Source organism: Pelecanus crispus, chromosome 20 (genome assembly GCF_030463565.1).
Source record: "Pelecanus crispus isolate bPelCri1 chromosome 20, bPelCri1.pri, whole genome shotgun sequence".
NCBI lineage: Eukaryota > Metazoa > Chordata > Aves > Pelecaniformes > Pelecanidae > Pelecanus > Pelecanus crispus.
In genome coordinates, this window is record NC_134662.1 from 2,059,475 (window position 1) to 2,080,023 (window position 20,549).

General features: G+C 44.6%; 1 protein-coding gene and 1 long non-coding RNA gene across 4 annotated transcripts in view; both read right to left on the reverse strand.

The window, feature by feature from the left end:
- REXO1 (RNA exonuclease 1 homolog) overlaps window positions 1-20,549 on the reverse strand; it is a 41,774-nt gene that overhangs the window by 17,681 nt on the left and 3,544 nt on the right. For 2 of the 3 annotated variants that reach the window (XR_012831768.1, XM_075723515.1), the window contains exons 2-6: window positions 8,992-10,775; window positions 5,509-5,610; window positions 2,895-3,096; window positions 2,052-2,215; window positions 16-153 (exon numbers count right to left, since the gene is read on the reverse strand). Coding sequence is in view for 2 of the 3 variants with exons in the window: in XM_075723515.1 (XP_075579630.1) it covers window positions 16-153; window positions 2,052-2,215; window positions 2,895-3,096; window positions 5,509-5,610; window positions 8,992-10,775 (2,390 nt within the window). In the remaining variant the exon portion in view is untranslated. Of the gene's footprint in view, window positions 1-15; window positions 154-2,051; window positions 2,216-2,894; window positions 3,097-5,508; window positions 5,611-8,991; window positions 10,776-14,921; window positions 15,019-15,662; window positions 15,864-20,549 lie in introns of those variants that run through there. The other variant, XM_075723516.1, reaches the window with a different exon arrangement.
- On the reverse strand, window positions 16,069-17,906 carry LOC142595426 (uncharacterized). Its single transcript, XR_012831769.1, has 3 exons — window positions 17,869-17,906; window positions 16,797-16,919; window positions 16,069-16,551 (listed from the first exon to the last, which is right to left on the reverse strand). It is a non-coding gene; the product is annotated as an uncharacterized LOC142595426 (long non-coding RNA).

Below are 20,549 nucleotides of genomic sequence, written 5' to 3' on the forward strand. Positions count from 1 at the left end.
AGCATCAGTACAGACCTTGTCAAATGCTTCCTGGGAGGAGGAGCAGAATTTCAGGCACTCATCAATGAAGAGATTGAGATATCTTTGACGAATGTTTGTTGGGACTTTAGCACCAAATTCTGTGGGAATAACAGGCCTCTGTAAGCTGGCGCTCTAAAGATGAGACAGAGAGAGAGAGAAAGAGGCTATTCAGAGTTTAAGGAGTATGTTGCTTTGAGACTCCCACATTTCCTGCTATGTTATTAATAGCGGCATGACTTCCTTTCTGAAAATCTGCCCAAAGCTAAGCATAACATGCATTATTTTTGGTACTAAAAAGGCCACTTTAAGCTTTTGTGCCACCTTCAGTATTTGAACTACTTCAAAAAAAAACCATGTTTCCTTATGCAACTCATCCAGCAGCCAAGGACTCCCAGTGACATTAGTCACAACACTACATTTACACATACAACCATTCCAGACCATGAAAATGACGACATTTACATTAAGAGATTCAAGATTAGCATGGTACCAAGCACCACGCTTGGACTTGGAGACCTGAACACATGACACCAGTTATGTGCATGACAGACACTGTTTTCTTTTCAGTACTCTGACTGTGAAGAGAGAATGGGAGGCCCACTCCTGCCAGCCTGGCAGCCAGCTAAATCATCACACTTTCCATGGGATTCCTGTTACTTTACTGCATTGGGGTTTTTTCTTCCTTTTTAAATGCCAGTCATGATGCTCCTGAAAGGATTTCCCCCTTAAACTGAATGACATCATCTTTGAGTATAAAAACTGCATGTTGAACCAAGTTACAACCTACCACTGCAGTTTTCCGTTTATCTGCCAAATCAACACAATTTGCCTCTTTTTTTGAGAAGAAACCATATGTTCATCTCTAAAGGACTCAATTTTTTTGTCAGTCTTTCTCCATCCCACCCAAGAGATATCCATGAACCAAACCTTCTGCTGCACTCTGTAATAAAACCAGCTCTACAGAAGATATAAGCATGTTCCAAGGGGAGCAATCGGTCCTATCTCACGGGAAGAGCGCTCATTTTCCTCACAAGACTTCCACTTTGATGCCCCGTTCAAGGGGATTTCATCCTTTTCATTACATACATATTTTTTCTCAACCTCTAATATGATACCCTTAAGCACCTCTGTAACACTGGTAAACAGTTTATCCTTTCAGTTGTTTCTTTTGTTTTTAATCAGCTTCAAGTTACATGTTACTATGGTGGCTTTTTGGGTGGGGAAGGAAGAAAATTACTTTTCACTCCTACAGAAATAATCAGAGTATGTTGTGACATATCTTGACACAAGATATCATCAGTAAGGTATCTTTAATCAAGTCCTGGCACTAACCACATTCCTTGGCACCCGCTCCAGCAAACAGCTTCTTATGCCATCCACACGCTGCTACATGAGGAACTCTATTCTGAATTGTCTTAGCGAGTAGCATGTTCCCCAGTGCTCATGGGGAAAGGAGGGACTTCTTTGCTAAGGAACTCATAGCAAAAGTGCCCAAAGGCTGGGCAGGTATCCCGGGGAGGGCGGGGAAGGGGAAGAAGAAAAAAAAAAAAGAAAAAAGAAAGATATATTTTTCCCCAAATATTAACAGCAGCATGAAGTTTAAATGATACCATTTTAACTATAAGGTCTCTGTGGGACATTGTTCATAACCACCTTCCTCATATGGCCCACAAAGCCTGCGAAGGGCATTAAGCAGCCGTGCCTTTTGAACACAAGAGGCTCCAAGTCCCTGACACAAGCAGCTACACACCTAGCCAGACAGCACAACAGAAGACTCAAACTGAAGATGAGCGATCAATATTCAAAGAGATCAGAGCAGCACTTAAGTATTTCTATCTTTTTAAGCTCCTACCCCTCAAGTGTTTGATTTTTTTATACAATGCTATCGAGAAAAACCACAGGAAGAAACAAACCCATTTAATCAACCTAATCAAAACACTGCTCTTCAGAGAGCACCAAGTTTGGAGCAGCATGGTTAAACATACCACCCTCAATGGGGAATGACCAGAAAGATTTAAAATTTCTCTTACCTGTAGGGAGGGAACATGTGCTACCCTTTTGGGCACGATGGTGCTGGTGGTCTTTGAAGCCATCCCAGCTAAGGTGCAAGCTTTCAGAGAAAGGGTGGGTGCTTCAGAGTCATTGGAAGTTGTGACACTCCTGCCAGCAGCAGTTGTCTTACTACTCACGAGGCCTGCAAGAAAGAGAAAACATATTTAGGTAGAAATCCTACCACTGGGCTTCAAGTTGCCAGAATGAACTTACTATAAAAGGCCCATGCTGCAAGCTGTGATTTTTTCGAATGGAAGCCTCCAAAGGGATACAAATTGGGTAATTTTACCACCTTTCAGGCAAGGATGAAGGAACCTTCTGCCAGGAAACGTGCCTCATTTCTGTTTGTTTTGGGGTAACTGAGTCAGCAGAGTTTAAAGACGTAACCCGGACAGCTACAATGCCCTAACTGCCCATCACGTCAGCTCTGAGTCCTTCCAACTACAAAGGGCTACCAATAAGCATTAATTAGTACTTCCCTCCTGTTCGTGCCACCTCTGAAGGCTTGAATGGAAGAGCGAATGAGGAGCAAACACACTCCAAGGAAGAAACAGAAAAAGAACAGGCCGAAGTGAGGGAGGCCGGGTGAGACAGACACGGGAACGGGGCTGTACGTCTGGTCCGTTGCTTTTCAGAACAGGACGGAGTTTCTCAGGGGAAAGACCTTCCACTGGTCACTAACAGCAAAGATTCAAGTCATGGCCAATGCCACACATCTCCTGATAGTTCCACATCTGCTCAGGAGAAGTTTAAACAGAAGGCAGTGTCTTTTAACAGGGGGGAGGACAGGACAGCAATCACAAATAATGCTGCTGGCTTACTTTGTTTAGCTGCTGCAGAAAGGGCTACATTTGGCACGTGAGCAATCCTCTTCTTTTCTCCTGGCAAAGAAAGAGAGGCCTTTTGAACGGCCACAGCCAGCTGTGCCGCCTGCTGCTGAGCCAGCTGGATCCTCTGGTAACAGACCTCCTGAGCGGTGGGCGGACGGTACGGCCGGATTACGGGCTTGCTCGGGACCTCTGCCTGCACAGACAAGAAGTTTTAGAGCCGGCATGCTCACCTGCTCGATCCCCACCCTCTGGCTTCCATTCACCCAAGAAAGATCTCTTTTCCTCCACCCTTCTTTGTTAGCAAATACAGGTTTTGAGATGAGATGATCCCAACCATCTTCCAGAACAAAATATTTAGAGTCACCCACTAAAAACCATGGCATTAATGATTCACCCTCAGGCCAGGCCTCCCAGCACTCCGACATGTTCCTAAATTGGTAGGTGGTATTTGAACTGCTTGTTTAATGGCATGATGTTCCCCATCACTGTGCCTAACCCACTTCTGGATTCTGTCAATACTCTCAGCTCTACAGTTTTGTACTAGAAAACGAATCTAGCCCCGTGCTGCCTACTGCATGCTTCTTTAGTTTATATTGCAATGAAAATGTAACCAACTATTCTCCATTCCCTTTTGCCACACGATGCTGAGTTTTACAGCTCGCTCCCTGTCTTTCCCATGCTGAAGAACCAGTGCCATCTACCCTCGCGTTACAGCACCTCCCTACCTCTCAGCAGCCTTATTTCAGGTCTCTAGTTCCTGTAACTCCTCAGAAGTCTCACATATATGTATTTATGGCATTAGAGCACGACATAAACTGAGCTCTGAATTTTAAACAGGCTCTGTCCCTGCCTACTTCTGGAGGCATTTCACTGCTTCAGCCGTTACTAGCACAAACAAGTTACACATGCATTTTCTTTGATGTCTAAATTTAGGTTGCAGGAAAGGTGCCAGAAATTATGTCAGCAAAGAGAGAACTTTTCTAGCAGCAGAAGTACAAGAGAAGCAGCAGGAGTACAAACTTCTCCACAACACTTAATAACCTTTGAAATCTGTCCTTCCCTTCTGAAATTTCTTTAGAGAAGGGTGCGCTCGCACAGCCTTTGTGTAACATGGTGTTTCCGCGACCACAAATTGGGGGCAAGCTGGCACCTCCTGCATTCCTGGTCTCTGATGCTGACACCACCTTCTGGATACCAAACTGAGTGCAGGCAGCCATTAAATTGTAATTACAGACTTCCGAGCAGGACAGGACACTCATTTCTGCCTCACCTTCAATTCCTTTGGCCCACCATTTCCCCAGGCAACTAAACTCGAACTCAGCTCCCTCCACTTCTGCTTGCTCAGTCCTTGAGCTATAAATCACAAGCAAGGCTGAGCAAATATTCGACTTGGAGGGATACGGCAAAGCACGAGCCTCAGCTCTGTGCATAAAAGCAGCAGCTCAGGTCTTACGGCACCTCCTGAACAGACGTGGCAGCGGCACTGAGCTAAGATACTCCAGGAAAAGCACGTCCCAGTGCGTGCTCATGGCAGCTGCTGCTGAGCACACCAGATCGGCTCTGTTTGCCCATGCAATGGCTGTGCTGGGGCTCACATCTTTGGAAAGCATTTTGGGATCAGTTGTCACATTAAAAAAAAAGTATTTAAAGATTTGTACATGTCTAAAAGGCACCTATTTACAATAAATATTTGAGTTAATGAATTTCCAACCCATTTGCTTCAGTCTCTTATCTCTTCGCTTGGGAAGAAAGGGCCCTTATCAAAACACATGAACTGGCTGAAGATATGTAGTTAAATAAAATGCATTTTATTGACCTCAGGGCTTCAAATTATTAAAAGCAAAGAAACCTTTTCTAGGCAGAGAGGAAAGGAAGAACAATTAATTTGGACTACCCAGCTCAAATCAGTGCGTACGTCTCCACTCTTACCCTGCTGGAACATAAAACTGACTAATCTGTGCTCCGCACCCGGAGGGAAACACATTAAACCCTCAGAGAAAACATGAATTAAAATCCCAGTGAGAAAGAAATTTAAAAAAATCAGAATGTCTTCCTTGCCTATTTTTTTAATTCTTCTCCTCTGTATTTAAAGTATTTTCACAATTGTGAAAGAAGAGTATCAAACAAGATACTGTTGATCTCTTGGCTGATTCTGAACAGATATAAGGTAATGGGTTTAAACATCTGACTAAATTCCTACAGCTATCTTTTAGGTCCACAAGACAAAGAAAAGTACCAGACACAGACTGACCTTGTGTCCAGCTAATTTTTATCTAAGTGATTGACTGAAGCTATACTGTAGAAAAATGAACATCTCAATCTATCCCAATGAGTTACAAGGTGCAGAATCCATTTACTCTTCCACAGCTTACCCTTGGTTTTATGAAAGTTTATTAGAGTTTTGCTGCCATTTGTAACAGATGTCTAACCACTTTTTTCAGAAATCAGAAAGGGGAGGAAAGAAATCTGACATAGACAGATTCCAGCACAAACAACTCATACACTACTGCCTGAACCTGGGACTGCATTATTTTCCAGTGTCATAACAGGACAGAAATCCTCACTTTAAAGAATCTAAACTTCTGTTTCTAAAAGCTGCACTTACATTTCCTTGTTTGACAAGATGAGAGATCCTTCTCTTTTGGCCAGGAAACAAGGTAGTTAAATTATCTTCTGTCTTTTCTTCATTTCCTTCCTCTTTGGATAGCTGGAAAACAAAAGAAAACAAGCTTCCAAAATTGAACAGACTTGAAGATCCTGCCCAATAAGGAGATCTGAAAAGTCTCCTTTTGGGTTAACAGAAAGTCCTTGCAGGTGGCAGGTGAGAACAACATGTGGTCAGCTGCTGAACTACTAAAAAAAAACTTTGCTTTGAACCCAAGAGCCACTGATGAAGCCAGCGAACAGCAGCGTTACAGTTGGCACCCAAGCAGTCGCTCCACGAGCTGTGAGCTAGGCACCATTGGCACGATGCAGGGCAGCCCTACCACGAGAAACCTGAACGCCCTTCTCCTGCCAGCCGCTCACACACCTCACCTTTCACGGCATTCTTAAAATCCAGGGGGGGTTGGGGTTTGTTTTTTTTTTTTTTTTTTTTGAAAGAACTTGTGAGCTGACTCATTTCTGCCCTCATAGAACATGCTGCCAGAGCAGGTCCTGAAAACCTGCTCGACACCAAAGCACGGTGCCCCCACTCCGCATTTAGGGAAACGTTTCTCTGTAGGTCTATCCGCAGCCATATCTGCAGAAGGAGTGCGGTGACAAATCCCCAGGTCACACACTTCTATGGCCAGAAACCCAGGAGGAAGTAACAGCACCTCTCCAGCTCAACTACTTCTGAGCTAACATCCCAGGCTTGCTGCTGCGGGGGGGAAACCACTTCAAAATCTGCCTTGAATTTGACTCGGATGTTCATTTATACAAAACACGCTTCACAAGTTTATTTTTCAAAACTCTAGCAGCTCTCCAGTCAATCTTGCTTTCAGTTTTCCAGCAAAACCGCTGGCAAAGCTCTGAGCAGAGACGAGCCCGACAATCCCTTGGAAATTCAGCGACAGAGCTGAAGGCTGGATTTGGGGATGAGCGCAGCCTCCGCTCAGGCTGAGCTCACGATCCTCGCCACAAGGCCATTCCGGATGAGCACTTCGCAGTGAATCACTTCGCTCTCTAGGAACTCGGCAATTCTCTTAATTCAGTTACATCCCTAATAAACTCTCTCACAAAGCAATCCTTCGCAATGGAAAAGTACCGCACTGCCCACGCGTATCTTCCCTCCAGACTAGCACGTTACTGGGACCAAATGACATGGGCTCCATCGACGAAATTATTCCATAAACAAATTCCCCGTGACCAATCCCACCTGCCAGAAATGCAGTGGGAAGCAGGTACCTACTTACAAACACCCATCTCGCAAAGGAGGACCCCTCTGCTGCAATGCTTGTTCCTTCCTTTCCAAAACAGGAGGAAATTAAAATAAAATTTTAGTGCAGGGATGTAAGGTAAAGCACACACAAAGGAAACACACGTGGCTGCTGACAGCTGAACATTGCCACTCCATGCCAGAATTAACTGTTTGCAGTGAGTGGCAGCCCCTGGTTCAGCATTTTCTGAATTCAGTCCATTTTGAATCATCCCGTATTTGGAAAGCTCTAAACGGATTAGTATTTCCCACTATAGATTGCGTGCCCTTATACTATTTTCACTTAAACCAGGCAATTTGAAGAAACAAAGCCAAAAATAAAGCGCTCATTCCTAGCCGGGAATTACACTAAACACTGAAGAAAGCACGCTGAATTTTAAACAAGCAAAATCAAGTAATGCTTAATAGGTCAGAAGAAAATCATTACATACAACTGCTTTATATAGTTTCTTCTACCCAGGCATTTCGTGCAAGTGTAGAAAAGGTCTTTACTTGTCAGCAACGCAGACGTCTCTCAGAACAGATCAGGGACGTTATTGCAACAGAGAATTCAGCAAAAAGCTTTAATAGTCCAGCTATTCTTTTCAAAAGATGAGCTCTCCTCCCCGTGCTGCAGATCCTGGCTCACTTTGTCCTCCACACACAGATTGTCATGAATAGAAGAATTTTATTCACGGCCGCTTCACCCACCCAACTAACAAAAGCCTGAAAACCAGCACCAATTCCTGATGCCATTTTTAGAGTAAAAGTCAACAACCAACCATACCAGGAGAAACTGGCTTTCTACCATGCAGCCGCATGGTTCCTGCTGCACCCACCCTGCCCCTCCTTCAGATCAGCAATTCCAAAGGGAGCTTTGCTGTGTTTGAAAGGGTCTAAACTGGGACACGCTGGAAGCCCTGATGAAGTCCCAGTACCTCCACTACCTTTCAGACACAGGCTAGCTCTGCAGCTGAAGCCACTCAGTAATTCCTTGGATAGATGGACACAGCCTTGGACACCCCCTGCCCCCCCCGCCCCCAGAGGGCACCTGATTTTGTCACCTTGCCCCACTAAGCCTCCCAGGTAATACAGCTGACTCAGCAACCCCGATACCTCCGCACTGCAGCCAGATGTGCCAGATAATGCCAGAGACAGGTTTTAGGGTGTTTTCTCAATGTTGCCAAATGTGTCACCTTTTTCTTTTTTTAAAGCTCTTTCCAATCCAATTCCCTGAACACCTGCTCTGTACGCAAGCAAAATCATCCCAACCAGAAAACCTGGGCGTGCTGGCTTGGACAGCAAGTCAAACAATCCTGCCCGTGCACAGGCAGCCGCTCCCGGATCAAGGGTTTGCTCTTGTTGCCCAGTTGAACTTGGATGTCGGAAGATGAAGGATGAGTTTTGTCTGCTCCTACTTCCCTGCCTCAGAGGCTGTCAGAGGATCACAGCCAGCAGCTGCTTTCTAGCCTTTTACACTTGCTCCGTTCTGTTGTAAGCTTGGAAAACAAGCGTCTTGCATCCTCTGGGGACCACCTCAAGTCACTGGCAGAAGCCTTTTTATGTAAATGCTGTCTTTTTACCCCCTTATTCTGAAACTCCTTGTACCTTTTGAAGAAATTTTACCCTCCATTTCTTATTTGTGCCACCTACAAGGTATCCAGAGATCCTCGTAAAATACCTGCAGTATGCATTTAAAATAGGAAACAGTAATTTGGGGAGTCTCTGAAGTGTCCAGTGCGAACTACATTGACTTACTTGCACCAGCACACTGTCCTGGTTCTACCTGCCACTACATTCCTTAAACCATGCTGTAACAACAAGGCATTGCCCGGATTAGTGAACTTGGATTAGCTTTGAAACACCCACAACAAACTCTCTGAAGCCTTCTCTCCAGCCATCCAGGCCACCATGGTTCTTCGGCCAGATGGAGACAGAAGTACCCGATAACCCTGAAAGCTAAAGGCCTTCCACAGAAAAGGTAACTGAAGCCTTACATTTCACAGCAGCTTTCAATCCAGCAGGCAAATTCAGGTGCAAACTCTTCAAAGCACTCAGTCATTACAAGGATGAGATTCTTCCAACATATGGAGTCTCCCTCCATAGCCCTCTTCAGCTACACTGCGAAACTAAACCAGAATCCTTTCACATTTAGATGTGAGAGAACCAACCAACCCAAACCAGCATTACCTGTTTCCCCAGCCTTCCCTTGTCTTCAGTTTTCACATCTGTAGATTCATTAAAAATCCTGAGACACTCTTCCATTGGATCTGACTCGAAGTCCAAGTCTTTCTCAAGGATGGAATAATCAATGTCATCGGATGTTGAGGAAGACGACGATGACTTTGACAATTTAGAGCGCTTCACTTTCTTTGTCGCTTCGTTTTCACTCTCAGAGTCTGAACCACAGTCATCACCATCCGAGTCCGAGCTCACGTCAAGTAACGTGGATGGCAAAGGCTGGCCTTTGTCATCGTCATCTCCACTCTCATCACCAAACAGGTCAACATGACTCAAACTCTGCTGCTTCCGACCCTTCTTTGGATCTCCTCTTTCTGTAGAGCCGACCTTTTCTTTCTTTCGCTCCTGTGCTGGAGTCTTGGTCCCTTTCTCTTTCTTTTTACGATCACAGGTTTCCTTACCATTCTTCACATCAGCTGTTTTCAGCTTGGAGTCTTTCTTGCTGCTCCCCAGCTTCTCCGTACTAGAGCCTTTGATGACACCCTCACTCTTGCTTTTCCCTGAACTACTGCTAGTGGACTTGGATTTTTCTTTCTTAAGCCCGTCCATTTTTTCTGACTTTTGTTTTTCAGGTTTCTTTAAATTCCCATCGGTTTTCACTTTGATACTTTTATCTTTGCAGTTTTTCTCTTCGTTTTTGGTTTTTAATTTTTCTTCTTTCTTGAGCACTTTGTCTTTTTCTGTATTTTTACTTTTCTCCTTCTTACCAACCTCACTGAGGCCAGGTGTTTTACTAACATCTGATTTCTTCCTTTTTGTTTTGTCTTTTGAGTCTTTGTTTTTATTTTCAATTTCCTGGTCATTCTTACCAGAACACAATTTTGCTGCTTTTGCATTCTTGTCTGGTAAGTTTTTGTCAAGACTTTTCTGTGAACTTGGAAGGTCTTCCACACCATATTGTGCCGCCACTTCTTTGCTATCCTGGGAAGTAAAGTCATCCAGTTTGGTGCTCTGTTCTTTGCTGGATAACCCGTCATTTGATTCACTTTCAGAACCAGCCTTTGACTGCGAACTAACAGAAGTTGGCTTATATTCCACATCAGCCTCATCTTCAGAGGAAGAGAACCTGGCACACACTTCATAGTCATCGAGTAGTTCACAGACCTTCTTTCGCGATGGAGAATAAGATTCCTCATAACTAGACACCCTACCCCTTTTAGACCCCTTTGGCTCCTTTGTTGTGGCTTTGCTCAAAAGCCTGGCTGAGTAATTCGAAAGCGGGTCATATTCCAAGTCTGTAGAAGGCTTAGAGTCATCAATCACATATTTATTGTTAGTGACAGTGCTACTGTATTTTTTATTCTGTACTACAGCCTTGGGAACATATTCCAGTGAGCTACCTTTAGATCGGGATGTATCCAAAGTGTATTTACTTGACCGGCTAGCAGCTGCGAGAGGAGTAGGGTTGTAGTCCGAGTTATTATTAAAGTTGTAGCTACCTGGATTATATTCTAAGGAGGTAAATGAATCATTTTGTGTCCCAGCAGCTGACACAGGTGTATCTGAAATGAGCGAGGAGGCCTCTGAAGCACTGAACTCCTTTGTTGTTTCTAGCAGCTCCTCATACTTTTTCTGCTCTCTCTCAACTTCGTTTTTGACTGCCTCGATGGCCTTGTTGACCAGCTCCAGCTCCAGAATACCAGGTGTCACATCTGTAATGTCAGCCAGCGTGCCATCCTCTGCCTCCAGCGAGGGCCTCGGAAGCTCTGGGTTGTAGGGATCATAGCCTCGTTCTGTAAAAGAGAAGGAAAAAATAATTTACTGTGAGCAATTTAGGTAAAATTTTCTTTGGAGTAAAATGTAAAAAAGGTCTTTTTAAGGTCTGCTCTCATCAAAAGCCATACAGAAAGACACTACGAAAAGCCTTGCTCTCGTCACCACAGAAGAGACGTTTGATACCAAGCCACCCGTGACATTCTCTGGCCAGCAGCAGGTGTGTGGCTAGACTAGATTTTACAAACTATTCCTGGGCCTTAAGCACTAAAGATCTATTAACAAAGTGCTTTTATTACTCATGGAAAACCTCTATAAATTAAATAATCTTCAGGGCACCAAAGAATAATCACTGTATTAGGACCAAGAGGAGCTGAGTATGCGCACAATTATCTGCTTAACTCAATGAAACAACCAAGGAAGGAAAGAGGATTCTAGTAGGAAAAGTGTGGATTAGTTTCTCATTTCTCGATGCCAATGCCTACAGCCCACTGAAAGCCTCCAATAGTCCTCAAAGCTCAGTATTTCTCACTGCAGCTGCAGGAAAACCAGTCTGATTTAGACTGACAAACTGAGTGCTGCTAATACGAAAAAACTACAGATCCAAAGGCAACACAACTCAACCACACAGAACCACCACCAAGACAGGAACATTAAACACCCAGAACATTTTTCTGACATTTGTCCTTTCAGACAAGTCCCTTAGGTGGCCTCTCTTACACAGGCATTTCTAGGACTACAAACAGAGCACACGCCGTGACCTTGCTGCATGGCTCTTCCGACCACAGCTCTACAGGAGAGCTTTTGGTGAGCGATGGTCCACAATACGGAACAATATGGAAATGCTAAAGCAACCCATTCAAGGGAGAACTTACAACCGGTTCTTGTAACGTTCATGTTGAAAAGGACATGGGAGCAGTTGTCACAAGTATAAACACTCTCTACTTTCTGCCACGGTGTTCCAAGCTCTCCCACCTACCTTTCCAACTCATGGTGAAAAGGAAGGGAAAAGGACAGCATTCAGGTGCGTGTGCAGAGCGACAGGCACACTGCTTGCCAAAGAACAGGCAGGAAAAACTTCACCTTGAAAAATCAGACTAGCAATGGAGGAACCCAGCAATAAAGATGACTGCATTTAGCAAGCTAACAGAAGCTACAGGTAAGTTAATGGCTGCTTTTTTACTTTGAACAGTTTTCAGTCCTTGTTTTATCATAGTGCCTCTGGATGCTGCTATTCCAGAGGAACTTTCTGTTATTTCCTAGAAGGATAGTAGTAATACTGGCTTTCCAGCATGAATATGTAGAAGGATAAAACAATAAGCAGAGAGATAAAAGACAGGAAAAAAACCAACCTCTCAGGTCTAACAGGGATGACAGAATTTCTTGTAACAGCCAGAAACAGTGTTTACAGGAGTCATTTCTACCATTCTCACAAGACTGAGGGGTTTTTTTCAGAGGATCCATGAATGCACAGCTCCCTTTGGTAATAAGAAGAGAACCTGTCTAGCTGTTGGCAGAACTAGCCTCCAAGCAAGCAGAATAATAGAGACTGGATTAAAATAAAGGCAGTGGTTTCCTAAAACACTTTTTACCCCCTTGGGTTTGCAAAGTTTTCTTCCAAACCAATTAGCTCCTGATTGAGCGGGGACTCTGGGCAATTGCAGCATGATGTCACCATCTTCCAAAGAACAGTCTGAGCTGTGCTCAGGACCAGAAATGTGGGGAAAAAGGATCAAGGTGATATATTTCTATAACTAGCTGCCCCTCCACCTATTGCAAAGTGCTTTACAACCAAGACACAAAGAGCATTTCCAAAGCTAGTGTCTGCGCTTCCCCGTTACGATGCCCAGCACAGCTCAGGCCCTGGGGGGAGCGGGAGGGAGATGGCAAACCAGAGCAGCTCAGCGGATGGTGTACACCAGACAGACAGACTGATATCCACAGCCTCGTCAGAAAAAGAAACCATGAAGAAACGCAGGTAACTAGGAAAAAAACCAGGAGCAAACCTAGATGCAAAGTGTCATCATCAAGGCTAGTATATATAAACGGATTTTCAAAATAATTAGGTATAAATATTAGCCTCACAGCTGATAAAGAACAGAGCGCCCTCCATACCCACCACCTCCTTTCTCACCACCTCGCGAAACATCAGTTCCATAGTGGAAGAGAAGACCTGTGCAGTGAAGCGTGGAGGAGTCAGCTATTACCCTCTAACTCAAGATAGAGACCTAAAATTTAGCACAAGCATTGTTAAGGGAACAGCTGAAAGCCCGGTAATTTGCGCAGAGATAAGTATTAGGTGGGCTATGAACAAACAGAGGCAAGAACACACAGTCTGGATCTGAAGACTTGCAAAAAAACCCCACTACCACACCAAAAAAAACCCCAAACCCCAAACTACACAAAAGACATTTTGTCCATGCAGAAAAGCAAACTATTTTAAATATATCAGGATACAGAGAAAGTAGAAGACGACCTAAGCACAGCCCCGGTGTCTGATTCTCTGCTGTTCATCTACAGTATAAAACTAATTTGCACATTTTCTTTCAATGGAATGACCAGATGTAAAAATACATTACAATCTCCAAGAATGCCTGCAGGCTTTGAGATATCGTCATGAAAGAGCTCTTTTGTAGGTGTGTAGGAGGCCTGATGGATTACCCAAGTGCCGCTGATCAAAGGCTACCTTTTCCATGAAAGACACTTGTGTAAGTGGGCTCCGCGATCCTAATCGGGACCGTCACCTTTGGCCGTGATGCGTTTGCAGATAATGTAGTGGAAACACAAGCAGAAGGGTGTTTTATTTTTATACATATATACACACACACACGGAGAGCCATATACACACAAGTCCTCAAAGTCAGAGAAATTAAATAACGCTGTCTGAAATCAGGCCAGCGTTTCAGATGCCCAGTTATACTCCTAGGAACCTAGGAGAGGATCTCTGCGCACCTGAGCCCAGTCCCACGCAGGCAGGCACCCAGCTACACCCACACACCCCTTCCTACACCTGGATACAGCATTCAAGGGAGTCTTATTCAGCTTTTGCATTTATTCCTCTCCATTTCAAACACTAATATGAATACCGTGGTGTAAAGAAAGATTACTACAAGGTTAACTACACTGTTGTTGCTATTCTGATATACGAGGTGTCTGCAGTATTTCTGCTGAAGCAAAATGAGTGAGAGGCACCACGTAGTGAAGTAACTTTTTGGATGGATGTAAAATTGAAGGTCTACACTGTCCTTTGAGAATCATGAGATAATGAGACTTGAGATGACAACTCCTCATAGGAATTGTGAACTCAACTACTATCAGGACACTCTTTAAAATACATTAATTTATTAAAATAGTTTGCACCTCAGACATATGAAATAGTCCTTCTGAGACACAAAAAGGTGACGTTAACATCAACACTATACAAAACAAGTTATTAATAATTTACATAGGACCTCAGCGAACAATTTACTTAACCTAGAACTACTTTAGAATATACCAAAATGAACTGCACTTAAATCAGCCATTTCAGCACCAAATATTCAGAAGCGTAAAACAAGAGTCTTCAAAAAAAAAAAACCCAAGGTCGATCTTTTTTCCTGGTTACAGTCACATTGGTTCTGGGAAATGAGGCCTCAGTTCTGAGGTGGAGCAGTTTTATTACAGAGCTTGTATAAGCCAGCAAGTCCTTGCTGTACACTGGTCCTTCTAGTTTTTGCAACAGGCAAAGGCAGTAAACAAAGGCTGACATTAAATGAATAATGGGAGTACAAGGTCACCTGCTTGATGTTAAAACTTATTTTACAGTGAATCATTCTGAAGAAAAAGATGTCTTTTTTTTTCCCAAGCACCCTACCAGAACACATACTTCAGATGTTTTAAATACAGAAAAGCCCGAATGTATGACGGGTACTGGTCATTGTAAACATGCAGGTTTTGGAAGAGGAGTCAAGCTCTTGCACGCACGTGGGACACAGATGACAACTACCTTCCTTCCAGATATAGCACAGAGTTGCTAAGCAGCAGCAGCTGCTGCTAAACAAAAGGGAGACAAAAATTAGAAACTTTCAAATTTACAGCAATTTGGATCTCAAAACAGAAGGGTTTGCTGGCCAAGCTGCAGGGCGACCAGCACAGGCCAAAAGACAGCAAACATTTTGAAGACCCACCGCTGCTGAAGTCACCCATTTTCCTGGGTCACCTGGAGCTGGTAACAAAAGGTGCATTCATCGGGAGATGGGGAAGGTGAAAGCTGTTGGGAGACCTCTTTGGAGGAAAAAAAAAAAAAAAAAAAGGCATTTTTATTTTAACGTCATCAGAACAAGTCTGTCAGCTTAACAGCTTGCCTGTGTTTACAGTGCTAGTACTTAGGCAAATGCACAACCTTTGCCATTACCGAAAAATTATCACCACTGGAAAATTATTTTAAGCTTTTCATTTAATGCTTCACAGAAGAGACAGTGGTTTCTCAAGAACAAAATGTTTCAAAAAGGCTTTACCAGCAGGCTGAGCTTTGCTACTCTTCAGAATTAAACAGCGCAAAAGAAATGGCAGTTTTTGGCGCAGAACTCATTTGCGAGTACCCAAAGCAAATTTCCAACAATTAATTTAACAGTAATATCCAACCACTTGGAAATAATTAACACTGAGATTTAAAATAGCACATTTCAAATAATTATCCAGAGTAAATGGGTTAGGAGGGCAGGTAAGAGGAGCTAAGAGAAATGATTCTTCCACTTTAAATATAACCCTAGTCCTAATGATCTTTTTTGCTCCTTCTTTCTCTTTTTAAATACTAAAATCAAGTATTGAAAGCACAGATAACCTTGTGCTGCTCTAAGAACGTAAGGGAAGCAAGGTCTGAGAGGTATTACAGCCAGTCTAGTCCACAGCGGCGTCTCTCTACGCACCCCGCTCCTTGCATTTGTTACTCCGTGAGAGGTATTTGACACCATTGTCAAAGCACATCATGAACCAACACAGTCATTTCTTTAGAGGAAAAAAGGAAGCAAATATGAGAAAAGAAAGTCTCATATTAGCAAGGCTGAAAAAAAGTTTGAACAGTCATCCATCACAGTGCGGTATTTTTAAACCTGCTGTGACAAAGCCTGTTTAAGCTGGGGGCATGGTTTCACCAGATGTTGTCAGCCAACGCAAGTGCCCGGTGCCACCGAGGGACCGTCTCCGTGGGCTGACCTGCTTGACCAGGGGCTTCACCGGAGGGCGTCACAGCCAGCACGAGGAGGGGCGGATCGCGCCACGGGACAAGAGCAGCCAGAAATCATCCTCGTGCAAGCCATAAACCTCAGCCACCGACTGACGCGCTGCGGCCGGAGAGACACGGACCTGCCCGAGTGGATTCAATCCAGCAAGGGAGCAGCTCCAACATGGGCCGTGTCAATCCCGAGCAGGCGGCTGGGAATGACTCACCTGGGTAGGAAACTCACTTTGACAGGAGGACATTAGGGCACACCCCTCGAAGCAGCTCAGACAGCAACATGCAGGGAAACAGCACACACCTAATTTTATTCAAGAAAATGCAATTTTGTGCAGTTTTGCCTCTGGCGCAGCAGAAAAGGCATCTAAAAGGTCCTGAAGCCTACTAAATATGGTAGCTTCACCCTCTTGATAGCCTCACAGACAGCCCTGGAGGACAGCTGGGACCGCCACTGCTTCACACAGCAACACTAGTTAAATCCAAGGATGCAGAAGCCAGAACAAGACGGTCTGGCCCATGCAAGAGCCATCCTTCACATTCCTCTACTGCCACAGTGATTTACAGTCTCATCCACTCTGGTGCTAAAACAACAGCAGTAGGCAAAGAGCATCAGAGGCATGTCAAGATCTGTGATAAATGTAATGTTTTCCCAAGGGGAAATCACACCATCAGTACATTTCTCCCGTAACCTAGGAGAAACATAACTGGTATATTTGCCAAGAGAGGGGCAGAAAGCCAAGGTCGGCACCCCGAATATCACGACTGCTCCCCAGGCTGCTACCCCGACCCCACAGCCTGTCATCACGCAGGCTAGAAGGCATCTCACCGTTTTAAAATCGATGATACGTTAATCTGGATATTCAATGTTAGGATTTTTTGGAGATCTTTCCATTCCCTCTCTCATTTTAGCTTTAAAGTTACTCCTCAATATACAAGAAAAGTTGAAATTCTGTTTGGGGGGGAAAAAAAAAAAAAATTAACGGAGACTTATTTTTTCTGTTTCCAAGAAAAAGACAGACCAGAAAACATTTCCACATCTCCTGCACAAGTGCTAGGTAAAACTAAGGATCTACTCCAAAACTTAATCAATAGAGCAAGTCGTCTTTTCAAAGAAGCAGAAGGGAAAAAAAAAAATAAATACTTCAAGTATTCTGGTGTCTTCTTTTCCCTCTATTCAACTCCACCTTGAAAACTTACTTTAACCAGCAAGGTTAAAAGCAGTAACACTACTCCTCACCCACCAGCCCCTTAATTTTCCAGCCTTTCTCTGGCTTGCTCAAGAGAAGTTATCTTCTCAACACCTGTCTTATTTCTTTAACTATTTCAGGTGAAGAATTCCCATTTAAGAAAAAGAAAACCCGACAGTATTTCATTAGTCACAACTGGACACTTTGAAAAACAAAGTTAAAAATTAAAGAAAAGCACCTTTCAAGCTACATTACATCTAAAAACTTCAGCTATGACTTATGAAGGACTAAAACCAAAACTTAAACTGGTTTTAAAACTTGCCTGGCTTTAGTGAACTCAAAAAGTAGAATTAATACTTTGCAGCTCCTTTACGACTTGGACACCTGCAGCTCCGCGGACTCTTAACCAGCAAACCCAACACAGTTCACAGTTCTCAGCACGGATCCTCTCTTTAATAAAAAGGCTACATCCTACATAGAAATTAAAATCTTAACTAAACCCTCCAAAGCAGAGCTGAGTTTTTTTGCATAGTCCATATATTTCAGACATAGATGCAACCCTGAGGACCAAAGTCTCACGCTAAATGAATGGCTAACACGTGAAAGCCTCTCCGGAGAAGGCACTTTTCTCGCAGCTGCTTCTTCACGTACTGCAACCCACACAAAAACACAAGTTCACTCCACAGTAAGTCAAAAACTTCAAATAATTACCTGAGTTTCCCGCGGTTAATAAATACTGCAGATATTTGTTCATGCTGTACTTGAGGCTTTTGGTACTAAGACACTCCGGAAAAGGCTCATGGCACAATACCGCTGACCATGTGCTGACACAGCACTTTCTGGGCTGCAGAGATAATTAGGGCAGGACTTACCAACCCAAAGTCCCGCCTTCACCCTCATTTACTCCCAAGTTGGACTGGGTGTCTGGACTCGAGTGTCTGCAGGGGCTTTCTGACTGTCGTCGTCTTTCCTAGCACTGCTACGGTCATCTTGGGGAATTTTTTGACATCGTACTTTCCCCACTGTACACGCTGCTTGTTACTTGATTTGAGCAACGCAAGTCGGCAAGCACAGCCGTTTCCCAAACGGCGATGCCCCCGTCCCGCCGGGCCCCCCCAGCAGCACGCTCCCCAGCCGGAGCCCAATGCCACCCCAATTCTCCAGCCCCACGGCCCACGCTCAGCCCCAGCGGGGAAGGAGGCTGCAGGCAGGGCAGGGAGACGACGGGGCCCTGCCTGTCTGTGCGTGCCCGCCCGCGGCCCGGCGCTGCTGCCTCTCCGGCATTACGGGAGCCGGCACGCGGCCCCAGCGCCTCCGATCCACCTCGCCCAGCGCAGGGCAGCCCAGGGAAACTGCTTTGGGAAACCCCGGACTAGTGAATTGTGCCTTCCGCTTCTCCAGTGCTAACGCAGCACCGCAGTGTTTGACTACAGGGGGTAAAAAAGAAAACAATCAGAGGAAGTATTTAAATGTCAGGTAAGAGATTGCATGCTGGAGAGAGAAATCCTGCAAGAGCAGCCAAAGGGCTCCTGTGGCGGGCAGAGGGGAGCCCGGGGAGCTCGCAAACGCCAGTGCCTCTGACACGAAAGCAGGTCACTGCACCTTTAGCCTTCAAAATCCTTCCGGCTCGACAGAGATTTGCTCCCACCTCCTGCTTTTCACCTATCTGTAACTGGAACAAGGAAGAGCCGCATGCAAGCTCAGGGCCGAGTCTCCCCACAGCCACACGCTTGCAGAAAGACCAAAAACGGGAAGTGCCCTGCCAGCCCACGCTGAAATCCTGACACGTAAGGCAGCCGCACCTGCCCACCCACAGGAAAACTGCCATAACTGACAATTTAGTTAAATGACAAGAAATCCCTAACCGCTGGAAAGCCATGACATTAGTTTTCATGAAAAGACACGTCCTGACCTTACCATCAATTGGGTTTTCTATTCTTCATTTCAAAACTCAGTTAAAAAAACATCCACCAGCGACATTTTGGTAATTACTGTCCTAAACACAAATGTAGGGGGGGAAAAAAAAAAGCAGTCTTAGCAATGCCCCCCCCCCCCCACAGTTCATGGACTAGAGCACCCAGCACCTAACCACCCGATTTCCTCTCTTGGTGAAGAAATACCGACGGCAATTCATAAGTTTCCATTTCTGCTCATTCAAGTTCCCTGTAGCAAATACAATAATAAACGCTCTTTCCTACAAGAACCTCATCTTGCACGTCATCAACTACAGGAAGGAGAACACATCTGTTAAAGACTTCTTTTCATCCTTTCTACACACGGAGTGAACCTGCACTGCAATATAAGTAATGCAAAGGCAATCCCAGACAGCACATGGGGGCTGCTCCCACCAAACACCGCCGAGTTTAACGCGCAGCCCCTCAGCAACGTGCTGACAGGTGAAGACGACGATGGCCTCGATCCGATGGTGACGCATGGGCTGAGGATGATTAAAGTTGGGTTTTAACATTTAAAGGCCACTTTAGGTTTTACCAAGTATCATTTTGCACAGCATTTTATACAGAAGTAACAGCCATCCCAGCTTTTCGGCTGAAGACTTTGAAGAAGGGAGAGGTGAAGTGCCTTCCTGCATCGGGGACAGGATCAACAGAGTTAAAGCTGGGGAGATAAGCCCAAGGATTTCTCCGCACCCGACCTGGGCAAACAAGAACCAAACAGCGTTACAGCGGCTTATCTGTGGGCTGAGTAGTGTAAACCACACAGAGGTGAAAAACTCAGTCGCTAGACGGTACCACACAAACCCATCCAGTCACCTTTCGAAGATGCAATCTAGATCTAATCTGCAAAGCCTTGCCCAGCCAAATAGAAAATCCACACAGCAAGAAAACCGCTCCACAAGCTTTGGACCATACCAGAAAACTGCTGAGCAACTGTCAGTACGCACCACTCTAGAAGAAAGTACTTCAAGGCAGGGTGCTGAAAGCCTTGCGCTAACACAAGGACCAGAGCAGACAAAGAGGAACTCAGACCTCCAGGCCTGGATGCAGTTTTCTGCTCTGGGTTCAAAAAACATCCACCTCTTGAGCATCTCCTGACAGCTACTATCAAACCCAGTAAACCAAAGAGCTGGTTTCCTTAAGATATTTATGAAGAGATGTATTATGCTTCTTTTATGTCTTTTAGCATACTCAGGACCTAGACTTTAAAGAGAGACCTATTTTTCTCGTCTACAGCTCTTGAGGAGATGCTTTTAGGACTGAAGGCAGTTCTTCCCTCCTACTTACACAGCACGCTTTCAAAGCACTTCACACACATTCAATAATCTTTTCATCCTGCTCTGAAGCAGGTGGGTTTTAGTAATTTTGCAGATGGAAAAAGCACTTCAGCCAAGTCAGGACTAGAATTTGCAATCTCCAGATTCCCAGTCCTGCACG